The 25,169-nt window shown below is 29.9% G+C and overlaps 1 protein-coding gene across 1 annotated transcript in view; it reads right to left on the reverse strand.

The window, feature by feature from the left end:
- The window catches only part of da (transcription factor daughterless), a 526,412-nt gene that overhangs the window by 28,991 nt on the left and 472,252 nt on the right, over positions 1–25,169 (reverse strand). The window contains exons 12-15 of the mRNA XM_075363694.1: positions 21,971–22,061; positions 20,208–20,340; positions 8,658–8,750; positions 2,318–2,398 (exon numbers count right to left, since the gene is read on the reverse strand). Of these exons, the coding sequence (XP_075219809.1) occupies positions 2,318–2,398; positions 8,658–8,750; positions 20,208–20,340; positions 21,971–22,061 (398 nt within the window). The remainder of the gene's footprint in view (positions 1–2,317; positions 2,399–8,657; positions 8,751–20,207; positions 20,341–21,970; positions 22,062–25,169) is intronic.

Consider the following 25,169-nt stretch of genomic DNA (forward strand, 5'->3'; position numbering starts at 1 on the left):
AGTTATAATTATTTTCATATTATTTTTTATTGTGTTTTGTACATAAAAAACTCGTTAGAATATATAGGCCTACTACAAAAAAATTCAAGGTATTACTTCACAATGTTTCTTTTCTATTAATAAAACACCAATATTTTAATTAATGACTTAAAATTCACAATACTGGTGTGTTTGTAAAGTAAATACACACGATGCTACATGATGAAAGTAACTGAAAAACAGTAACCATGTGATATTTTTAATGAAAAATCAGAAGTCGTTCTTTCTGGTTGAAAGTATTTGAAATCCACCTATGCTTCTTCAGTAGTCCACTAGAACATAATTTTTAACAAGTCATCTCAATTACTGTTGAGTATATAGTAAGGAATGAATGCAACCAACAACAATTTTCATAGACTTTTCTGATACACCAATATTAAATTAAAATACAGTATAGCTCCAAAATATATTTACTGAATCATGCTCAATTTTTGTGTGACATTAATTAAAAACAACTGATGCTATAAAGGTACTCAATAGGATAATAAATGTCTTTTTAAAAGCAATTTGAAATTTTACATGAAAGAAAAATCTTTTGACTTTCCAATTCAAAGTACAACAGTCCAGTAATAAAACCAACATAAATCCAACAGCAAGGACATAAGCAGTTATACATTTTATTGAATAAAACTATAACTGATTTAAGACCTGGAAAATCTGCATAATCATGAGATCTCTCCGATAGTAAAAACTAAGTATTGGAGTCACATCCCAAACAATAGAAATCAGTCTTTAATGTTAAAATTAGCATGTTACTGCTTTGACATTTTCACCTATTCATAAATTAAGTGTGTTATGAAAACTAGATGTTGAGTTGATATAAGGATATTTGAACTGCCTTTGCTGTAACAAGAATTCATTCGAAAAAATAATAATTAGATCACAAAATATTTTTACAATGGGACTTAGGTAAATGTTATATTTAAATTACCATGAACTGAATATCTGGGAACCAAAAATATCCTATCTGGAAACAGAAACTATTATCAGGGGTGAGAAAACTGCACACTCGAATACATTGATGTATAATTTGAGTTAAAGCAGAATCCAAACATTATGAGTACATTCTAAACTGCTTTTACTGGATCCAGCTGCAGTGAGAATCTAAAATCACTGCTGTCACCGTATTTTCTGATTATCCTAGTAACATATACAGTTCTTCATTTTAGATTTCTATTGTAGTGGTTCTTCCACATAATCAGTAAATAATATGTAGAAAACATAAGTACTTATTGAAAGTAATCCTTAGCTCTAACTATTTGAATACTTCAGATAAGGTTATGTTGTTGAACACAGACGAAAATAAAAATCTGATTGATCTAAACTGATATGATAAAGGAACTTTTGTGAAAGGATATCAAATATAATACTGAATTTTGTTTTAAAAGAAAATTAAAAAATTAATTTTTGACAATCATAATTTTTTACCAGAAAGAAAACTCAACAAGAGAAAGTAGAAAAACAAATTGTGAAGATAAAAACAAAGAAATGATAGGTTACAACAACCAAGAAATAGAAATATGTATTAACTGTCTTCTTTGCTTCTCTCATACTAATTTTTACACAAATTGGGTATTTAGATGAAGTGATTTTACTTCTTTTTTCTAATTTATATAAACATAACTTTCACTTAAAATCTTGATCAAGTAAAGTGATTTAGGGATAATAGCCAAATAATGGGGAAAAGGCTTTTTCCTAATAAGGACGTCTAACAAAAACAAATAACTTTAAGATAGGTGTATAGTTACTTTTCAAACAACCCGCATAGAAAACATCTGATAAAAAATTTTAGACAATATAAGTTACAGTAAGTGAAATTATAATAATAAAAGATATTAAAAAAATTATATGTTCACCGTAACCCTGATGACAACCATGCTCAAAGTATATTTGACTTCTACAGTCATAAACTAATCTACAACTATTTATAAACAGATTATTAATGTTGTTTTTAGAAAGAGCATACAGAGTAAAAATAAAATGTTCAAGCTAACAGAAAACTTAACGATTAATAAGGTTTGCTTTATCAGTCGCACAAAAGAAGGTAGATAGGAGTTTTATACAAATGTTAAACCAATGTTTTACCTCCCCCATGCCTTGTCAAAGACCCAATTAAAAGATCCAAAATAGAAACAAACAATCATGCATATGATTTAACTTTCAACTCGACATTCTGTTAAAGACTGTCAAGTGAATTACTTAATTTAATGTTTGATTATTTGTTTCCTAAAAGATGCTTAAATGCTTGCTTGGCCGTGCATGCTTGACATGGCATTACCTCTCGCGGGCATTGTTCGCCTGCCGCCGTTCCTTCTCTCTCTGGGCTTTTAGTTCGGGGTCTTCACTGTCCTCGTCCCCGCTTTACCCCACAACAAGACAAAACACCCTATCAGACGAGCCTGATCCTTTTTCAGCAACCCCGTAACTGCCTCCCACCCTCCTACTTCACATATGTTCCATATAATCTCACAAAAAATTCTCGGTAAAGAAAAATAATTTAAAACATGTATTTTAGTAAATAACTTAAATGTAAACAACTATAGTGATTAATAGTAAATTAAAACTAAATGAAATGTTAAAGTAACTTCACAAAAACTGATACGATATGAATGTGGAACATATGCTGTAGGCCAAAAGAGATATTCTACAATAATTAGTAGAATACCTCAAACACATTAACATCAAAATCAATACATAATATATGTGATGAAGTGTAATCATATAAATGTGAGTACACTTTCACACATACATCATACAAATTCACACATAAACATGTGCATATATACAATCATACACTCATTCAATTAAGAATATCATAGTGAAAATAATTACATTAACATAATTTTATTTCAATTATTCTTATAATCTATTAATAAAAAAAGCATGCAAAAATACTTCAGGAAAATAACATACTATAAATAACACTTAAACAATATATGTTAAGTGGAAAATATTAAGTTAATGAATTTCTTATTGTTAATTTCCATGATGAAAGTATGAAAAACAATGAGGTAAAATTAATTTTCAGCATTAACTAAAATTAATAATAAATGATAAATACAAAATAAATTTTACAATTAAAAAATGCAGATGGAAAAATTGAAAAATTACAAAAATAGTAGTGGATTTAATTAAGCATTCAGTAATTAATACTTATTGATCATCTAGAAAATAAGTTGTAAGTAGATAAATAAACACTTTCATCACAGAAACAATTAAATAAATTTAGTGCTGTTTACTGCAGTATAATCCAAACATTTATAAACAAATATTTAGATTAGCAAATGTGTGTGTGTATTGGTGCATATGCGTAATTTTTATTACATAGAAAGGGGAAAAGTTCTATGATTAGAAGTATCAAATCAAAAAAAAAACTAAATGCATCAACTAGAATTTATAAAATCAAATATATTAGTGATATTAACAATTTTTTTTCACTGTGTTGTCACGCAATTCTGTAACTATTCATTGAAATAACATGGCAACACTTGACAACTAATTAAAGCTAGGTCGATCTCAAAGCACATGAAATGCAAATAAATTTACTACCTAAATAAACTGCATATAAATGTTACATGAATAATTAAGGTTGATGCAGCATGGACTGGAAGTCAGAGAAAGTTATTTAGAATGCAATCAGTCAATAAAAACACAACTTTAATTTTAAGAAACATTCTGTATCTGATTTTTTATGCATTGAATTTCAGTAACATAGTATTTTCCACTATATAATTACGGAAGAGTTATTTTGTTCAACTAAACACAAACAACTTGATTAAGTATATTGAATTTATATATTTAAAATGCTAAACCTTATTTAAGCACTTACTCCTGGTGATCTACAGTGACAGTTGTAAATTTCTGCATATTTAAAAAAAATAAAAAAGGGTCAAATACAATACTTCTTTGCCAAAAAATGGCAGATCAACAAAATTTACATTTATTTGTCTGGGATTTGACATGCAAATGATACAATTAGTAGTGGATACTATATTTTAATGATATCTGACCGATATTTTTTTTTACCAACCCTCTTATTTTTTACATGCTGCTTTTTGTCTACTCTTTATTTAAAAAAAAAAAAACTTTTGGCCAACTTCTGGCTGTTGATTCATCAACTGCTGGGTACTGATTTAAAATGGCAATGTTTACTAAACAGATCTTTCATTCAATTACTATGCCATGTTTGTATCTTTTCTTATAATTCCATTAGGTAGACCTAAATATTATTTCTATCTACACAAAAACTCTAATAACAATCCAATAAAATTAGGGCTGGAAAACAAAATTTTGCAAAACTAAGTTTTCATATTAGAAGGGGGATTAAGGTTTCATATTGGAATTCACAAATTTTATTTATGATACCCAGTAAAATTTCCCCAAAATATATTTGGGACTTCAGAACCTATTCACTTCCACAGGGTTTTAACAAAAAAAAACCCATATTAGTATAGATTTCAAATGTGCAAAATTTCTGTTAATTCGAGATGTGGTTTGTTCCAATTTGGTTAAAACTACTGAGGTAGTATTCTTTTTTAGAAAGTATGTTTTACATCTCTTACAAATCCAACATTTTGTAAACCATTACTGGAATTTACTCAAAAACCATGAATATTAGACAAACAAAATTTTTCTAGATTAAAAATGTTTCTCAAGCCTACAGTGTGGAAAAGCAGAGTGATGAGAGAAATTTACTGCATTATTGGGGTAATAATACAGCAGAAATCAAGTCATTGTTTAGCACCTTTCTTCTTCTTTTTTTTTCCTGTTTAGCCTCCAGTAACTACCGTTTAGATAATTATTCAGAAGATGAATGAGGATGATATGTATCATCCTATATGTATGAAGTGTAGTCTTGTACATTCTCAGTTCGACCATTCCTGAGATGTGTGGTTAATTGAAACCCAACCACCAAAGAACACCGGTATCCACGATCTAGTATTCAAATCCGTGTAAAAATAACTGGCTTTACTAGGACTTGAATGACTTCCAAATTAGCTGATTTGGGAAGACGTGTTAACCACTAGACCCACCTGGTGGGTTCATTGTTTAGCACCCAGACCTAATCAAAGTTACTTGAGGATAGTATGAGTACCTTAACATAATAGTGAAATTTAGAAGTATAAATTTATTATCAGTACAAGACGTTCCTTGGTGGAATGATGATTGCCAAAATGCTATTAATAACTGATGACAAGCACTGCACAAATTTAATTGCAGACCTACAAATGAATATCTCGATTTCTTAGCCTTGTTCAATATGACAGAACTGTTGGAGATTCCTTCTCAGGTTTGTTTGTGATTTTGCCACATATATTACATCCCATTCAACAGCCACAGCAGAGAGACTACTACAGAACACAATTTTTCACCTTGAAGCTTGGTCCAAGGTTACTGGCTTCACATTTTCATCTGAGAAAACAAAATGTGTAGTCTTTTCTTGCTTGCAGGACTCATTTATACCACAAATCTTTCTGAATGAAGAGTAAATTGCTATCTCTCATGATATTAAGTTTTTAGGTTTGTTTTTTGACAGTCATCTTACATGGATGAATCACATCAGGCAATTAAAAATGAAATGTTCCAAACTGCTAGAGATGCTGTGAGTTCTTAACAACACCACTTGGGAAGCTGACAGATCATGTATGTTGCGATTTTATTATTCCTTAGTTTGTTCCTGATTAGATTATGGTTGTATCACTACTCTTTAGCACGTAATACCGTGCTGAAGATGTTGGATGCTGTACATCATGCTTTTCTCTGTCTTGCTACAGGTGCTTTTAGATCAAGCCCTGTCGCTAGCATATTTGTTGAGTATGGCAAAAACCATCACTTTGGGATAGACATGAGTAACGTCTAGCATCTTACTTTACCCCTCTTAAAGGGCAATCGAATCACCCGGCTTTTACCGCAGTTCTTGCAAATCCTAATTTACAAAGATATGAAGACCATCCACGTTAAACTGCACCTGTGGGTGTATATACCTGGCAATTACTACAGCTTTTAAACTTTGACATATCTTTTATTTTTCCAATGTATCCCTGTTCATATCCTCCAAGGAGAATCAACCTTATAAATTTTATTTTTGATCTTACCATATACAAGAAACAATCACCATACTACCTGTTGTCTTTCAGCAAATTTTTCACCATATTCTCTCCAAAATAAACCCAGATTGCAATCAATCTAAGAATAAATGCACTTCCAACAGAGTCATTCTGTTTCAATAAACAGAATGACTATGTTGGAAGTGCATTTATTCTTAATAGCAGAATATATATGTTTGGTCTACCTAATATTACAAGTGTACTTACTGCAGAACTGTATGCTATCAATAAGGCTTTGAATATCGCTAACCCAAAATACCATCATATCCTTATTTGTAGCAACTTGTGTATTGCACTCCAAGCTTTAGAAGATTCCATGTAAATAATTAGCATTGTTGTAAAAAAATAATATCAGACCCACCTTGCTGGAAAACTATAATTTTTTTCAGTTAATCTACACTAATATTATAAAGAGGAAAGATTTGTTTGTTTGTTTGTATTGAATAGGCTCCGAAACTACTGGACCGATTTGAAAAATTATTTTTCCATTAGAAGCCGACATTATCCCTGATGAACATAGACTACTTTTTACCGCGTTATTTAAGCAACATATTTTAATTTTTCTATCTTTGTAATTCAGTAACTAGCAACTGTCCGTCGTCGTCATGTCTCTCTTGACGCTCGCGTCCCCACCACCGCCTGCCTCTGCTCCCTCGCCACGCCCACACCCCGCTCGGCTAGCTAGGCAGCAGCATGTGACCTAAGCGTCACTGCAGTGCGGGAGGGGAGTCAATGTCACAAAATAAAGTGCAGCGCGGCTCATTCGCACGGTCGTCTTCCTACGCAGCGGTTGTGTACGATATCGAATATTTTTCCTTGAAAATATTTTGAATTTATTTTAATTTTTTAATCACCACTTCATATACAGGCTAATTCCTGTTCAACGTGTAAGCAAATAATTTAGTATTAGTTGATGTAGTATTTAGTTTTTTTTATTATTTCAAAATGCCCAAAAGATTAAGATCTCAACTTTCTAGAAATAGTTTACAGGCTAGGGCAATAAAAATAATTTCAAGGGTATTTCATTTGAAGATGAAAAAATTCATAAAATTATTCACAAAAGATGAAATATTCGGCAAAGTGAAATGTTACATGTCAAGTGTTGAGTGGCAGAAGCGGGGTTTACCTCACTGTCATTTGCTGTTTTGGCTAGAAAGAAAAATCCAGCCAGACGAAATTGATAGTGTCATAGTTGCGGAACTGCCCAACCAACAAAACGACCCAATATTGTACAATATCGTGACTAAAAATATGGTGCACTGTCTATGCGCAGAGCATAACTTAACAGCACCATGTATGAAAAACGGTATCTGCACAAAAAAGTTTCCTCGACGTTTCGTCAACGATACCCAAACCGAAGAGGACGGATATCCAGTTTATCATCATCGTGACGCCGAAAATGGAGGCCATAGCGCTACGCTAAATATCAGAGGAAGTACTTTCTATATAGATAATAGGTGGATTGTCCCTTATTCTCCATTATTGTGTAGGATGTTTAACACGCACATAAATATCGAGTACTGCCACTCAGTTCAAGCCATCAAATACATTTATAAATATATCAATAAAGGATCTGACCAAGCTACTTTTAGCGTCAAAAACCCAAACGATGAAGTGGAAAACTATGTAAATGGCCGGTACATAAGTACATCTGAAGCTGTTTGGTGAATTTTAGAATTTCCCATTCACGAGCGACATCCTACAGTCTTGCAGTTAGCCGTCCACTTAGAAAACGGCCAAAGGGTGTATTTTACCGCAGAAACAGCTGAACAAGTGGCACAAAACCCTGAACGACTGCAACAAATATCTTATTTTTTTAAATGGGTACACCAACCGTGCGAAGCCGGGCCGGGCAGCTATATTCAATAAATTAAGTGATTCCGACGCAGACGAAGTCGCGGGTTTCAGCTATGTATCATATAGTCGTTAATTTTTGCGAATCAATTTTCACAATGAAGTACTGTTTGTAACGAGTGAATAAATCCCATGCGGACGAAGTCGCGGGCCACGGCGTAGTAGTATTCTTATAAACAGTAAAATAATTATTTAATAACAAAACCTTAAAAAATTACTGGCAGTTGTGGCTATATTTAATCCTTGAAAATAAAAAATAAATTATTGAATAAACATAACTATATGATAACCAGTACTAATAAATTTTATTGGATTACTACAAAGCATCTTAAAAATACTTTAATTAAAGAAATAAACAACTCAAAATTAATATAATTGAAAAAGTTATTAACGAGAAAAAAATGGAAAATTAAATCATTTTTAAGTGCAAATTACTAACAGAAAAAATTATATTATAATATTTAAACTAATAAATACACATCCTCTTAATGTATAAATATGGTTAAGTAATAAATAAAAACTTACAACTGATTTACATGCTGATAAACTTAAACTTGGGAAAAGATGGTGGTAGAAATAAATAGCCTTTATGGTAATTTTTTTTTAAAGAAGTAAAATTGAATATACTGAATTTAATGTGTTAAATAATAAACTGACCTTTCTCGGACATTGTTTGCTTGCCGCCTCTCTTTTTCCCGATGTGCTTTTGTTGATGGGTCTTCACCATCATCATCATCTGCACTTGAACAACTAAAAGGAAACAAAAAAAAACTTAGGGTATAACAAATTAATAACTACAAACAGTTTTATTAATGAATAAAATTCTTAATCAATAAAATATCTATCAACAATAAAAAAATAACAACAGCAGAAATAAGTATTACAAATGTTTAGACCAGTGGTCTAATTAAAAAAAAAAAAGTAAAGAAACTAGTAAAATTAGTTTCAAGAACCTGAAACACTGAATAGATCTGGTAATAGATTAATGAAACAGGCTTCTTTCTTTCTTTTTCCTGTTTAGCCTCCGGTAACTACCATTTAGATAATTCTTCAGAGGATGAATGAGGATGATATGTATGAGTGTAAATGAAGTGTAGTCTTGTACATTCTCAGTTCGACCATTCCGGAGATGTGTGGTTAATTGAAACCCAACCACCAAAGAACACCGTTATCCACGATCTAGTATTCAAATCCGTGTAAAAATAACTGGCTTTACTAGGATTTGAACGCTGTAACTCTCGACTTCCAAATCAGCTGATTTGGGAAGATGCGTTAGTTAACCACTAGATCAACCCAGTGGGTTGTAATGAAACAGGCTAATTTAATTATTAATCACTGCTAATTACTTTTGTTAATCCTGCTTATAAATTCCTAAATTTTACAATTTTCATTACAAAACAACAATCATTAATTTAATTTCACTAAAGTATTCATGTATATTACAAGTAAATGATGGATAAAAATAATTAAAAGAAAAGAAAAGAAAAAGAAATTATACAAATATATAAAAATAATAAAATGTCATTTTTAACGAAATACGCTATTGAAACACAAAATAGATGCCACACACAACTGTTTATTTCAAATAAAATATATAAAAGTCATAAAAATCATAGTATTCCATCAAACTGGTTCAATGGTCTCATATTCAAATAATAAGAAGAGAAAAATTACAAACTTATTCTAAAAAACAAAATTAATAATAAACTGACATATAAACAAAGAAATAATAAATAAATTTAAAAATAATAAAGAAAGAAACCAAAATAAAATGTTTCCATATTTACAGAAAAAAGTACTGACAACAATTTGTAATATTTAACCGAGCTATAAAACTGAATTTTAGTTACAATTAATTGGTGAATATTACTTACTATTCTAATTTATTAAACAGATATTTAAAAAATGTTGATAACACTGTGAGGGAGGGACAGTAGTTTTAAATAAGAGACCAATATATTTGATCTATTTATGGAAATATTTTGTAAGTCTGTGGTAAACTACTGCAAAATTTATCTACTGCTAAATTATTTTTTGTTTATAAATTTGAGCAAATACCTCAATAGTAAATTTCAAGTTTTTATGTAATCACAATAAAGGATAATGCACATTTTAAGAAAAAATAATATTCATAACAATGTTGTACTTATTATTAAATGCTTTTTGATAATAATTTTCTTTTTATTCTTCAAATTATAAACATGAACATCAAGTAGATGTTAAATCCATATATAATCGTTATATAGTAGCAATAAGATGAAAGTAGTCTACATCAATTGTCTCATTCCTGTCAAAGATACCATAACATTTTTTCCAATTTAGAAATTGTGTAATCTATTATATGGGGAAAATGTATATTCACATATGTTATGTGGGGGGGGAAATAATATATATCACATTAAGAGACTATATCAAATATGGTCTATATATTTTTGATTTTGATTAGAATAACTTCAGTTGTTATGTGAAAAGCCATTATGAAATACTACTATCTACAACAGATTTTAATTAATTCCATTCATAGTAAAACGATGCAATAATAATTAGTATATGTAAGATTATAAGGTAGTAAACTGGTCGGTAAAATATACCGATAATCAGCACCTTGTTAGTAAGCTCAGCAATAAAAAAAATTCATCTAAGGTGATAACATTACCATTTTTAAAAAAAAATATTTACCAGATTAATATCTGTAAATAATTAATAACAAAAGTTAAAAAGAAGTATTATCCATAAGACTCAGGATTTGATTGATACAATTACAACTTAAACTAAATAAACAATATAAAAACACTACAGGTTAAGCAGTTAAGAAACAGCATCGATGCAAACTATTCAAAATAAAAATTTAGAAGATCTTTTTTACTTTTGATGTATAAACTTTTCTGTTCTACTGTAAGCGACCTTATATGACAGCTAAATAGAAATAATGTAATACATCGTAAATACTCTCTATTAGGATCACGTGTTGTTTATAATGTAGTTTTTCACAACAGTAAGAGGAACATTAATTTGTTGTTTTCCATTATTTGTTCCAGTATTTCTCATGGTTGTTTGGTATGTTAAACACTAGAGACATAAAAAGCACTAATCAGAGTCACTTTGTCTGAAAGTAATAATATGACCAGCATCTGTGGTGTACAATGTCAGTGTGTTATTTATAGAGCTGAATATCATCAGAAATTTGATGGGCTTAACAATAAGTCAGGTGTGGGAGAGTTTTTATTTATGAGAATGATAATTCAGGGAATGAGTAGTCATTTCTTAAATTATGAAGGTTGAAGACAACTGTTTTAGTACCCAACACAAATTTCGTAATGTACGTCTAACAATTATGAGTAATTAAAAGAAAGGTAAAAAGGAAAATTATAGAAAGGTAAATTAATACAACATAATCGTAACTTGAAACAGAAATCTTGGCAAGTATTTTATTTTTCAAGATAGTTAAAGTAAGATAAGTATTATTCACTGTTATTAAACTTTCTTTAATTTTCTGTAATTTAAACTTTCTTTAATTTAAACTGTTTTGAACGATAAACATTTTTCATATAAATCTGTATAAAATGAAAAGTCCCACCAATAAAGTTAACAATAAAATTTTCTAACTTTGAATGCAGGAACATAATTCTGCTATAATGATGATACTTTTACAGTTTATTAAATGTATAAAATTCATTTCATAGTTTTACTGTCTCTGTAAATATGAATGCTACATTATATATGGTTCACATCTTAGCAAATATAACAACTTTTTTTTTAAATTAAAAATATTTATATTAAAAATTCAGTAACTGCTACACCTAAAACAGATGATATATTTATATACTATTATGTTCAGAAAGTTAAAGTACATTGAACTTTTGTTTGACAGCCAGGTAAAGATTAATAATACTTATTAGAGGTTTGAAATTAACAGAACTTATGACAATGGAACTGATCTTTCTCAGAGTTCTAGAAACCTCATGTCTGAGGATTAATTTTTTTTTATACCAGAATGATTAGTTCTGCCACCACTTGATTGGGTGATCCTCATATAACGTAAGATAGTAAACTCAAAAGCTCTTCCAGCCATGAACATCTTCAAGATTAAACAAGAATATCTCCATTTTGTCGGTAGCAGTGGTATGCATTATTTTGTTTGAGTATAAATGATCTCTCCTTCCATGAACTGATCAATAAAATTGCAGAAAAAGGATCACTATTAATAGTCTTTTCAGAGAAAATAGGGTCATAGTATAATTTTTGTAAAGTTTCACCAATACTCTTACTTTTCACCTTGTTAAAGTCATATATGAAAACTGCAAGAAATCTCAGACAATCAGCTGCGTTCTACAAATTAAGAGACTATTAGATAAATCAAAACAACAAAAAATAATGGCATAAAAAAAATAAATGAATAACATAACATCAAAGATTATCATAAAAATTTTATAAAAAGAAATACTAAAATAACAAAACAAATTCAGTTTTGGAAAGAACAAAAACTATGCCTTGTTCATAAGTATGTAGACACAATGTACAGTAACTTTCTGATTGTACTTTATTAGAATTTAAAGAGCAATTAACTTTAACATCCGTAAATCTACTTACCAAAAATGTTTAAAATGTTTAAAACTCCTGACTTCATGAAGTTGAGTATAATGGTTTTGGAAGTGTATATGTACCAAGAAATAAAAATCAATTAACATTTAAAAATAAAAATTATAATTATTGTTATATAAAGTTTAAAAAACCCACAGAATTACAAACAAAAAATAATTCTCAATCTCATGATCATTATAATAAAGAACTGCATTTATTTTAAAATGCTATTACATTAATAAATATAAACCGTTATGTTAGTCTGAAAAAATTTATATTGTTACTTCTAAATTGTGACCCTTAAGATAATGAAGTATTAATAAAAGTACTTAATACTGAAATATTTATTAAAAAATAAATTATAAAAAGAAAAGTACAAAACCATTTTATTGACTAGTTTTAATTTCTTGGCTAGTTTTTAATGAAAATTCTTAACTGTTCAACTGGAAGATATACTGAATGCTGAACTGACAATAGAACAATACAGATTGGTTATGTGTATCAGAGTACAGGTTGTACAGTAGAATATGGCAAACGATACATATATAAGCCAGAGCGTAGTAATTTTAACACTGTATATGACTTCTACCTTGTATATTCTAGTTGAATATGCAAGGGTTATCCAGAAAGTAAAGAATATTTGGCTAATATATTGTAAACCAAATAATAATTAAAAGAAAATGTTTACTTTATACTTCATCATTTTATTTTTTTTTCTATTAAGTAAACATTTAAATGCTTAACACATATATCACTTGTTTTACTGTTCCATCAATAAAAAGACGAGTTTCTAATTTTGTTAGTCAATATGTGATGGCATTATTTACTTCATCATTGCTTTAAAATTAATTGCTGCTAACATTTATTTTAGTTCAGGAAACAAATATAAGTCATTGGGACCGGATGCGAGCTATATGATTGTAGGTGTGAAAACATTTCTCAGCCAAATTTTTGAAGCACCACTTGAGTTGCAGCTAAATTTGAATGAGCGTTATTATAAAATAAAACAATGGTGCATGACAAAACATCACATAATTTTATTCTTGTTTCTGTACAGTCAGTTATCATTTATCGGACTTCTTACAAGCATATTTTGTAATTGAACAATTTCTAATACTAATATAAAGACTAACATTAATATTTAATATTAATAACTACTTAACAATGTATATATTTACTGTAAAAAGGATTCTGATGGCATCAGGTTGACTAAAGAAGAAAGACAATTTTCTAAGCCAACACAAGTTACAATAAGACTGGCCAAACCAATTTATGGTTCAGATCGAAATGTAACTGGAAACAATAGGTTTTCATCAACTGACCTTGTTGAAAAACAAAAAGCTAAAGGTTTGACAAACAAAAAAAAAAGAATACATGAAATATGAGCTAAATTCCTGCCAAACAAAAGAACAAAAAGTAGAAGAAAGTTTATGCAGCTTTACAAAGAACATGACAATAATTACTCATGTTCTTAGATGTACAAGAGCAGTAGTACTGATCAGTTCTCCTTATCATGATAAGGGCATCATCAGCCAGGAAAATATCAAGCCTGAGATTATAGCTTATTATAATTATGTAGAAAATGGCAGCAGTGGTTTAGATAAAATGTGCAGTAATTAGTCCTGCATCCTTCAAACAAAGAGGTGGTCCTTGGTTTTGTTTTTAAGGCTTATTGATGTCAGTGCTGTCAATTAATGTGGTCACTTATTGAAAAATGCAAACTGGTATGGCAGACGTTACAATTGTTTGAAAAAAGTTATAATAGAACTTGAGATAATTCATGCAAAATGAAGATCTGATAATATAAAAATTTCTCAAGCTATAAGATTTAGAATAAAAAAGTTTTTAAAATGCAGGAACATCAACACCGACCAGCAAGCTTTAGACTGAAAGACCTGCTTGATCAGTTCAGAAAAAAAAAGTTTTATGTTATGCATACAATGAGAAAAAAAAAAAATTATAACAGGTGCAGCAGTGAATCAGGTGATAGGTAACACCAGATACAGTCTACCACTGATGCGTGGAGGATACAAAAGTTTCATTATCTTCTAGCCCTTCTTTTACCATTCAGTTACACTGGAGTTATGGAGCGATGAGCACCAAGGTTTATAGTTAAAGTGCATTTAAAAATCCAATGATAGTTATGTGTCCATGCAAGGCCAGTATTTTGGAATAATTTTAATATTCCTTGTAATGTTCCAGTGCCTTTTATCCATGCAATAAAAAAACTCTGAGGAAATTGGCTCCACATTGAAATGAAGTTCTGAAGCAATAAAAAGTGCTATGACAGAAAATATTGTAAGAACAGAGGCTGCTCTACAACAAAGACCTACCCAGTCAGCACGACAGTAAGAAGTATCACTATGCATTCAGACCACAGCGTAAAGAGGATTTTTCACAAAGATCTCTCCAGCACCACAATACCATTTGTATAAGATTCAGATCATGCGTGCACTGAATGTTGTTGATCATTCAAATTGATTTGCTTTCTGTCATTGGTTATTGGACATGATAAACGTTAATCCATACTTTCTAAATAAATTTTATATGACTGATGAGGCCCATTTCTACCTTTCAGGCTTCGGCAATAAAAAATATTTGCTATTGGTCAAATGTAAATCCTCAAAGTTTACACAAAAAGCTGCTCCATAATGTTAAAGTGACAGTCTGTTACATCATTTCATCATTTGATATCATAAGGCCATATTTCTTTGTGTACGATACGGGCATGCAGTAAATTAACATTGCTACGTTAGCATGTTAGAAAGTTTCCTTCAGCCTGATTTAACTCATCATCCTGCTATTCAAAACATTTTATTTTAACAAGATTAAAATAAGATTAAAATCTTTGCGCCATACATCAAGGACTTTTATAAAAAAATTGTTTCCTAATCACATCATCTCGAAGAACGGGGCCATTCTGAAGCTTGTAAGATCACTAGATCTGTCTGCACGTGATTTTTTTCCTTTAGGGGTAAATGAAATTATACGTTCTTCAAACACAATCAACCTAAATCAAAATCAACCTCCTTAAGGAATGGATCTGAAAAAAGGAGGCTCAAATTTATGTGGCCACACTAAAAATATGACCTATACATTAGACCAGTGATTCTCAAACTAGCGCTATGGCACCCCAGGGGGCCGCAAAATATTGTAAAAGCTTAATTATTAATTGAACCAAGTCATTTATAATTATTAATTTAATGTTAATAAAGTGAAAAAATAATGAAGATACAAAAGGTTTATTTATTTTTATCTCTTACTTAAGAGTAGTCATACTTTTACTTATGGTAGGGCACCATGGAAAAATTTTAATTGAAAAAGGGCGCCGTGACTCGGAAAAGTTTGGGAACCACTGTATTAGACTATTGTATGTATGAAACAAAATGATTGTCAACTTTGAGATGTTATTTTTAAACAATATTGTAAAGGATGTATTTACATTCATATAAAATAAAATGATTAATTATCATTTTTTTACTGATTTATGGTATTTTTTAATTACCTGAATCACTGCCACACCTATCTCAATTTCAATATCTTAAGGGTACTCATGAGATCTTTCCGATGGTGAGGGGGCCTGAGTGCTCTGTGATACAGAGTAGCTGGACCAAAGGTGCAACCATATTGGAGAGGTATCTGTTGAGAGCCAAACTAAAGAATGATTCCTGAAAGGGCAGCAGCTCTTTCAGTAGTTGTTAAGAGCGTAGGTCAGGAGGACTTAAATGGCCATATCAACAACACTCAAACTTCTGAGTACTGCACAGCTGAAAGCAATGGAAAACTGCAGCTGTTTTTTTTCCAAGAAAATGTAGCTTTTCTACATTTTCCTTGGTAAAATATTCCGGAGGTAAACTAGTTCCCCATTCAGATCTCCGGGTACGGACTGCTAAGGAAGGGGCACCAGAAAATTAAAAAATAACATTTTACAAGTTGGAGTATGAAACATTAGAAGTCTAAAAAAGGTTGGTAGGTTAGAAAATTTAAAGAGGGAAATGTAGATGTAGTAGGAATTAGTGAGGTTCGGAGGGAAGAGAAAAACTACTTTTGGTCCAGGTGATTTTAGAATAATTAACTCAGCTTCAAATAAAGGGCAGGCAGGAGTAGGTTTTGTAATGAACAAGAAGATAGGGAAGAGAGTAGAGCATTTCAAATAGCAATAGAATCGTAATAAGGATAAAATCAAAACTTAAGCCGACAACGATTATTAACATCTATATGCCTACAAGTGCCCATGATGATGATGGGTAGAGTGTATATACAAAGAAATTGACAAAGCAATTAACACCACAAAAGGGGATGAAAATTTAATAATAGTTGGAGATTGAAATGCAAGCATTGGAAAAGGCAAGGAAGGAAATATAGTGGGTGAATATGGGCTGGGCAAAAGGAATGAAAGAGGGGACTGACTTATTGAGTTTTGCACAGAGTATAATTTAGCAATTGCCAACACGCAGTTTAAAAATCATAACAGAAGAATATACACATAGAAAAAGCCAGGTGATACTGTAAAGTATCAGATAGATTATATCATGGTTAAACAAAGATTTAGAAATCAACTTGTCAACTGCAAAGCTTACTCTGAAGCAAAAATTGACAGCAACCGTAATTTAGTGGTAATGAAATGTAGAGTGGGGTTCAAAAATCTGAAGAAGAGGTGTCAGATGAATCGGAGGAATTTGGAGAAGCTTGAGGAAGAGGAGGTAACGATTTTTAAGGAGGACATCGCAAGAGGTCTGAGTAAAAAAGGTAAGGTAGAAAATATAGAAGAAAAATCGGAGAATGTTAAAAAGGAGATTCTTAAATTAGCAGAAGTGAACTTAGGCGGAACAAAGAGAACTGGTAGAAAACCTTGCATATCAAAGGAAATATTGTAGTTGATGGATGAACATAAAAAGTATAAGAATGCTAATGATAATGAAGGTAAAAGGAACTATCAACAATTAAGAAATACTATAAACAGGAACTGCAAATTGGTGAAAGAAGAGTGGAAAGAGATCATTGGTAAAATAGATGGAGCGTACAGGCAAGTTAAGGAGAATCTTGTGGTAAATAAGTAAAATCTAATACTGTATTAAATATAAATTTATAATATGAAAGAAAAGGTTGATAGGAGGGTGGAATGTATTGAAGATTTATATGAAGGAAATGAATCAGAAACTGGTATGTTATAGAGGAAGAAGAGGAAGTCGAAGAGGATGAAAAGGAAGATACAATCTGAATCTAATAAAACATTAAAGGATTTGAATGGGAGAAAGACTCCTGGGATAGATGGGATACCTGCAGAATTAGTGTGCAGTGCAGGTGAGGAAACGATAAATAAATTATACTAACTGGTGTGTAATATTTATGAAAAAGGGGAAGTTCTATCAGACTTCAAAATGAGTGTGATTCTTACGACACCAAAGAAAGCAGGAGCAGATAATTGTGAAGAACACAGAGCAATTAGCTAGACTATTCATGCTTCAAAAATTTTAACTAGAATTCTGTACAGAAGAATTGAGAGGAGAATGGAAGAAGTCCAATTTGCTTTCAGGAAAAGTATAGGGAAAAGGGAATCAATTTTAGCATTCAGATTAATAGTAGAAGGAAGATTAAAGAAAAACAAACCAACTTACATGATATTTATAGAATTAGAAAACGCATTTGATAATGTAGAATGGAATAAAATATTTAGCATTTTAAAAAATTTAGGGTTTAAGTATAGAAATAGAAGAACAATTGCTAACATTTACAGGGACCGTAATAAACAATATAAGAAAACAGTAATAAAAAAGAGTCACACAAGGATGTTCCCTATCGCCATTACTTTTTAATCTTTACACAGAACTAGTAGTTAATGATGTTAAAGAACAATTTAGATCCGAAGTAATAGTACAAGGTGAAAAGATAAAGATGCTACAATTTTCTGATACAGTAACACTTGCCGAGAGTAAAAAAGATTTAGAAGAAACAATGATGAATGGCATGGATGAAGTCCTACATAAGAACTACCACATGAAAATAAACAAGAACAAAATGAAAGTACTGAAATGCATTAAAAATAATGTAGGTGGACCACTGAATATAAAAATAGGAAGGGAAAAGATTACAGGTAGAAGAATTTAGTTATTTGGGAAGTAGAATTACTAAAGATGAACGAAGCAGGAGCAATATAAAACACCAAATAGCATAGGGAAAATTAGCTTTCAGTCAGAAATATAATTTTACTTCAAAAATTAATTTTAATATCATGAAAGCATTTCTGAAAGTATATGTTTGGAACTTACCTGAGAAGAAAAGATTAGAAGCTTTTGAAACGCGGTGCTGTAAGAGAATGTTAAAAATCAGATGGTGGATAAAGTGACAAATGAAGAGGTGTTGCAGCAAATTGATGAAGAAAGAAGCAATTAAAAAAATATAGTTAAATGAAGAGACAGACTGAAAGACCACATATTAAGACATCCTGGAATAGTCACTTAATATTGGAGGAACATGTAGATGGGAAAAATTGTGCAGGCAGGCAACGTTTGTAATATGTAAAACAAATTGTTAGGGATGTAGGATGTAGGGTGTATACCAAAATGAAACGACTGGCACTAGATAGGACATCTTGGACAGCTGCATCAAACCAATCAAATGACTGAAGACAAAAAAAAATCTTAAGGGTTTAAATTACTGTATTTACTATTTCTAAAAAAACCTGTTAACTATAAACAATGTGATTTAAAAGATATAAAACCTTTTAATGAAATTTCAGAATATTACGAAAAACTACCTTTACATGGAAAGAGAACTTTACAGGGATTTACTTTCACAGATACAAATATGAAAGGTGTATTTATTAACAATGAATTTCTTATACCAATTTCAAAAGGATAATAATATTTTAATGAAATATAGAAAATAATAGCAATCTGTATTAGAAAAAACAAAATAAAATCAAAAAATTACAGAATAGTTTTAACACAAATATATTAATATTGAAAAAAAAACTTTAAACTAAAAAAAAATTATGTTAAAAGCAATATTGAAGGTCACTGCTGTTATCAAATATTTTATTACATTTACAAGATTAATATTCAAACAAATTTGAATTTTTATCAGTGTTTTAAGGAGATGATACCAGAAATTTAATATCACAGTAAGTAGCAGCTAACTTAGTCAGATCTGATTTCTTGGCTGCCACCCAGGCGTAACAGTACAATCTACAGTGAATCAATAACAAAGCAAAATACATTTAAAAACTGTTGCTTGGTCTCAACAGAATTTTATAATTGATGCTGATCATGGTCATACACACCATCATTCCAATTAGCAGCGCCTAAATTTCAAATCAGCTGGTAGAGATGAGGCCTCCACATTCTTAACAATTGCTATCAGGTGGGGACATGTATAACCTATATGTTTGTTAAATACTACACAAAAAAAAAATAAATACAGCAAAATTATAGAAATGAGTATAAAAATATCTTTATGTTAGTAAAATAGCAAATAACAAGATTTTTCTTTAAAATATTTCACTACCATGAGACTGAGATTAATTATACAGATTGTTAGACTATGAATTTTTATCGTTATAATTGTTGTTCTGTTTGTAAAAAATGAAAACTATTTTGAGAAAAACAATTAAATTTGAAAACTTACTATCTCCTTGACCGTTTTGAGCTCTTGGCAGTTGATATAGTAGGTGGGGACGTTGTGTTAACTACACTGTTCACTATTAATTCACTACTTGAAGGTTTACTATCACAACTGTCAGGTGGCTCTTTACGTTTTTCTGAGAAACATTAAAAGTTATTATTACACTTGCAATTGCTTACAACAAATATATATATATATTTTTTAATTTTAAGATTAATAAATAAAAAATAGTATGAAATACACATAAAAATACAAACATATATTTATTATAAAAAACTACACATAATTTGGACATGTTAATCAGAATTTTAAATATTTTGTTCCTTTAATTACAAACACAGACAGTGAATTTCACTCTCCCTATTTAGCAGCGCTAAATTAAAAGATCTTACTTAGTGCTTTAATTAAAGCTTTATTTTGAAATAAAATGTTTTTTTTTCAAATCTTTCATTAAAAAATATTTAAACAATTTTACTCTAATATTAATCAATTAAGAGACATAAAATTGAAAATAGAAAATATGTTGGGCGACCTTTGCCTAAATACAAAACCCAAACTGTGGACCAACAGTCTCTTTCAGAATAGCAAATTCGTTCAGCAAATAATCTCACAAAAACTGTTTTGTCATTTTAAATATATAATCATACAAGCACATAAATATCACACAAAAAGATAGCAATGTTGTCACAGTTTACTTTTTATGTAAAATAAATGTAATTTTAATTTAAAAAAGCAGATTTCAATTAAAAAAATAACTTAAAATCTTTTAAATACTTATATGTAGTAGTAGAATCCATTTGTTGGTCAAATAAATCAAACATGACCTTGATAGATATACTGTAATTTAAAAAAGAATAATGAATACCATTGCACATATAAAAAGTCAAACCAGAACTTTGTTTTAAGCTAATCAGTAGAATAAGTAACCAGATCTAGCATAAAAGCAAATAAAACTTATTAAAATTAATAAAAATATTATTCAATATTGGTGACAAAGCGAACAACTTGTCTTTTAACCTAACTATGGCATAGAAGACGTGTTTAACAAATGTTTGTTATCAAACAAAATTACTTTCTTTCTTTCTTTTTCTGTTTAGCCTCCGGTAATTACCGTTTAGATAATACTTCAGAGGATGAATGAGGAGATGGTATGTATGAGTGTAAATGAAGTGTAGTCTTGTACAGTCTCAGTTCAACTATTTCTGAGATGTGTGGTTAATTGAAACCCAACCACCAAAGAACACCGGTATCCAGACTTGAATGCTGAAACTCTCGACTTCCAAATCAGCTATTTGGGAAGACACATTCACCACTAGACCAAGCCGGTGGGTTAAACAAAATTACTTAACAAATGTTTAACAATTTATGAATAAACATAAGTAAATATGTGTCCAAAAAGAAGCTAAACCAGTTTTAACAAATTCCATGCCAGTAATGGTGTTGAAAAAGACAAAGGCTGTGCACTTATCAATAAAGGTAAACTATAAAATGACAATTCACTACACTAGTAACTATATATATTATCACCTACTATAATAAAGAATGTTCTATTGTTTCTTAAAGTAATTTTTCTTTTCAAATTAAACAGGTCTGTGCCCCTTTTGGCTGAATTTATATATGGCTACAAATTTTAGCCAACCAAAACTGCACTAGAAACTTACAACTCCTGGACTGAAGATTTTCAATGAGTTAATGCTCTACTACTAAATCTTCCTGGATCCCTTAATTATACACATATAGAAATTAAAAAATAAAAGGATGCTTACTCGATGCAGAAAGCCTTTCAAGTTTAATAGGGCCTTGGGGATCAGCATCAGGCGTTGGTGCAAGACCAGGGTAAACACCGTGAGGACTTGTCTATAAAAAAGAACAAATTACATTATACTTTGAATTTTAGTATTATTTAATTGTAAATAAATCAACTTAACAATAATTAATTAAACTAACTACACACTTAAAAAAAAATGTAATTGATTGCAGAACAGGAGAAACACTCAAGAAGTTGGGTTGCCACATCCTCCTCACAGCCCAGACCTCACCCTGTCTGATTTTCATTTGTTCAGCCCACTCAAAGACTTTTTATGTGGCAAGAAGTCAATGACAATGAAGCAGTCAAAAAAGTGGTACACAAATGGTTCAAACAGCAAGCTAAAGACTTCTACGCTGTGGGAATCAGAAAGCTCACAGAATGGTGAGACAAGTGTCTAAATGTTGCTGGAGACTGTGTTGAAAAGTAGTGTAAGTTTCATTCATTGAATAAATCATTTTTTCTCTACATCAATTTGTCTTGTTAGTTATTGAACATCCCTAATAAATTCATATGATATAACAGCTACATTGTGTTGTTTATAGTATTTATTAAATCTCCTTCTTTTCTTGTGAAAAATGCATACAAAGAAAATTTCCTTAGAAAAACAGAAAAATATTTAAATTTCATCTACTGAGTTGATTGTTTATGAGAAGAAATACATAGTATTTACAGAATATAATAAAATGAAGATTCTAAATTAAATTTTAATAACAAGCCAAATGACAATTGATGAAATTAATGTTATAGAATAGTTTTAATAATATTGCAAGGTCTTGACTCAGAAGAAAATATCAGACAGATAGACATTTCACATTCAGTTTTACAGCTTTCATTTAACTTTAGCGTGATACAAGTTCAGACAATATACAGTAACCATGCCGGAATGCTACAGTGAACAAATGATTTTGTCAATCTTCCTGTCTTATCTTACACAACTGAAAAAGTTTGTTAGTAATCACTTGCCACTTATCTAATTATGATAAATCAAATTCAAAGCATAGTTTAAATTATTCTTACTACTCACAAAAATCATTAAAAGTCTATAAGTACTGCAGACTAATCAAAAACATATACCATATTCAATAACTAAAAATGATTAATTAATTGTAACTTAAGGAATTAAATCTCAACTAAATTACTTATAAAAACATTTATGATATCTTTTGTTTCCTCATTAATTCAATGTAATTTTTATCCCAATAATACTGATCTCAATATAAATAAGGGCAAATTAAACTAAATACATAAATTAACACTTTGTGGACATAGAGGAAGCACAGTCTGCAATAGCAAACAATTCATATCAGACAAGATGTGTACTCTGCTTGCAAATTCATTGTTGTATGTACCAAATGTATAGTACACAAAATGCTCTGAAAACAGTTAATTCTAACAGAAAAATTGTTTAATACTCAGTTAATATTTTTACAACTAGAAAGTAGGAAATTATAGAAAACTTAAAGAATTACATGTAGCAATACTTTGCACTTCGTAATTTAGTGAAAATTAATTCATCAAGTATTTTTACATCATGATATAATTATGGTTTAATAAATAATTCTAATATTAGTTTTTTAAATTAATTCTTAAGCAATGATTTTTTTATTCAAAGTTTATAGAAAATTGTACAATACAAAAACAGATTATAAATTTTAAATCATTCAAAAGAACATGTTTCATTTTTTTGCACACATTACTACAATCAGCCACTAGTAAAATACCTAATAAAACCCCAGTGCTATTTCATCGAAATACGTCACACAATTAAAAATAAATAATTTTATTTGAAAAAATTGATGAAACAAGTTAGTGAAATGCTCAGTCTGTTGGGATATCCAATGAACTTTGTCTAGTTTTAAAAGCATGAAGATATATCCAATGAAGTTTTAAAAGTAAACTTAAAAGTATGAAAAATTTCAACACCAAAGCTAGGTTTAATTAACTGGTTCCAGTAGATCACTAAATTAAGCTAAGTGAAGAGTATAATTTAACCCTCTCAACCTGCTTCTTGACATATGGTGTGTGATGCTTGAAGTATACATATATCAGTAATTTGAAAGTATAGTGCCTTATAATTATTTCTTAAATGTATGCACTCTTTCTGAGAGATGTGCTTATGAAAATAAATAAATAAATAAAAATATAAATATCTTAAATCAATCTTGAAGGTCAAAATATTTTGGCAAACATTTATTTCATTCGCTAACAAGCTTCATTTTTTTACTTACATAAATATTTTTTCTTTTACAATAATTGTTCATATATGTATAAAAATAATTATATACAGCACAAATATTTAAAATTCTACATAAAAACTCATGTTTGTTAATTTAAAATATCAACAGTTTCAAATAAATGTTTCTAAAACGAGTAATAACCCAAATGAAAAACATTATAAAGAAATAACTGTTATTTACGTATTGAAACCAAAATCATTATTTAATATTATTTTAGATTTCCTGCATGTATATATGTTTTATTTTTATATTCCAAAAATAATATAATAATATCACTAATGCAATGTAATCCTGATAATACGTATTCTAAGCAAACATTCTACCACATATTTTATCAGACTCAATTTCTTATAATTCAGGTAATATTTATTAGTATTTTATTTCAATCATGTTAAATCATTCACTGAAATGTTGTCTTTTAATTATATGAAAATTACAGAAAATAAACTACAGGAAAATGTTTGTATTACAAGTAATGCAGAAGATATTCATTCATTCATATTTGTTTTGGTTTTCTTTAGTCTGCGGACAAATCATTACTTAACGTTCAATTTATTCTTTGCTTCCCAGACCTTTTTCATCTTTCACTATAATTCCTCTTCTGTTTGTCAGTCCACTTCTTGGTAGTCCTTGGTTTGTGATTTTTATCTTTGAAGTTCTTAAAACTGTTGATTATTTTCCTGAATTCATGTCTACCTTATATGATCTCTTCTGTAATCATTTCCTCCAGATCATTTTGTGTTTCCTTAACCCAGTTGGTCGTTGCTTTCATCTGTGTAAGATGGTTGAAAATCCTTTTGGTCAGTTTGTCATTGTCCATTTTTTGAGTTGTCCGTAGAATTTTGCATGTCTTTTCTGTATGGTGTCTGTGAAGGTCTCTGTCTGTTTGCAGAGGCTCCTGTTCATCTGTATTTTCCA

The sequence above is a fragment of the Lycorma delicatula genome, chromosome 4 (genome assembly GCF_047948215.1).
Source record: "Lycorma delicatula isolate Av1 chromosome 4, ASM4794821v1, whole genome shotgun sequence".
Classification (NCBI taxonomy): domain Eukaryota; kingdom Metazoa; phylum Arthropoda; class Insecta; order Hemiptera; family Fulgoridae; genus Lycorma; species Lycorma delicatula.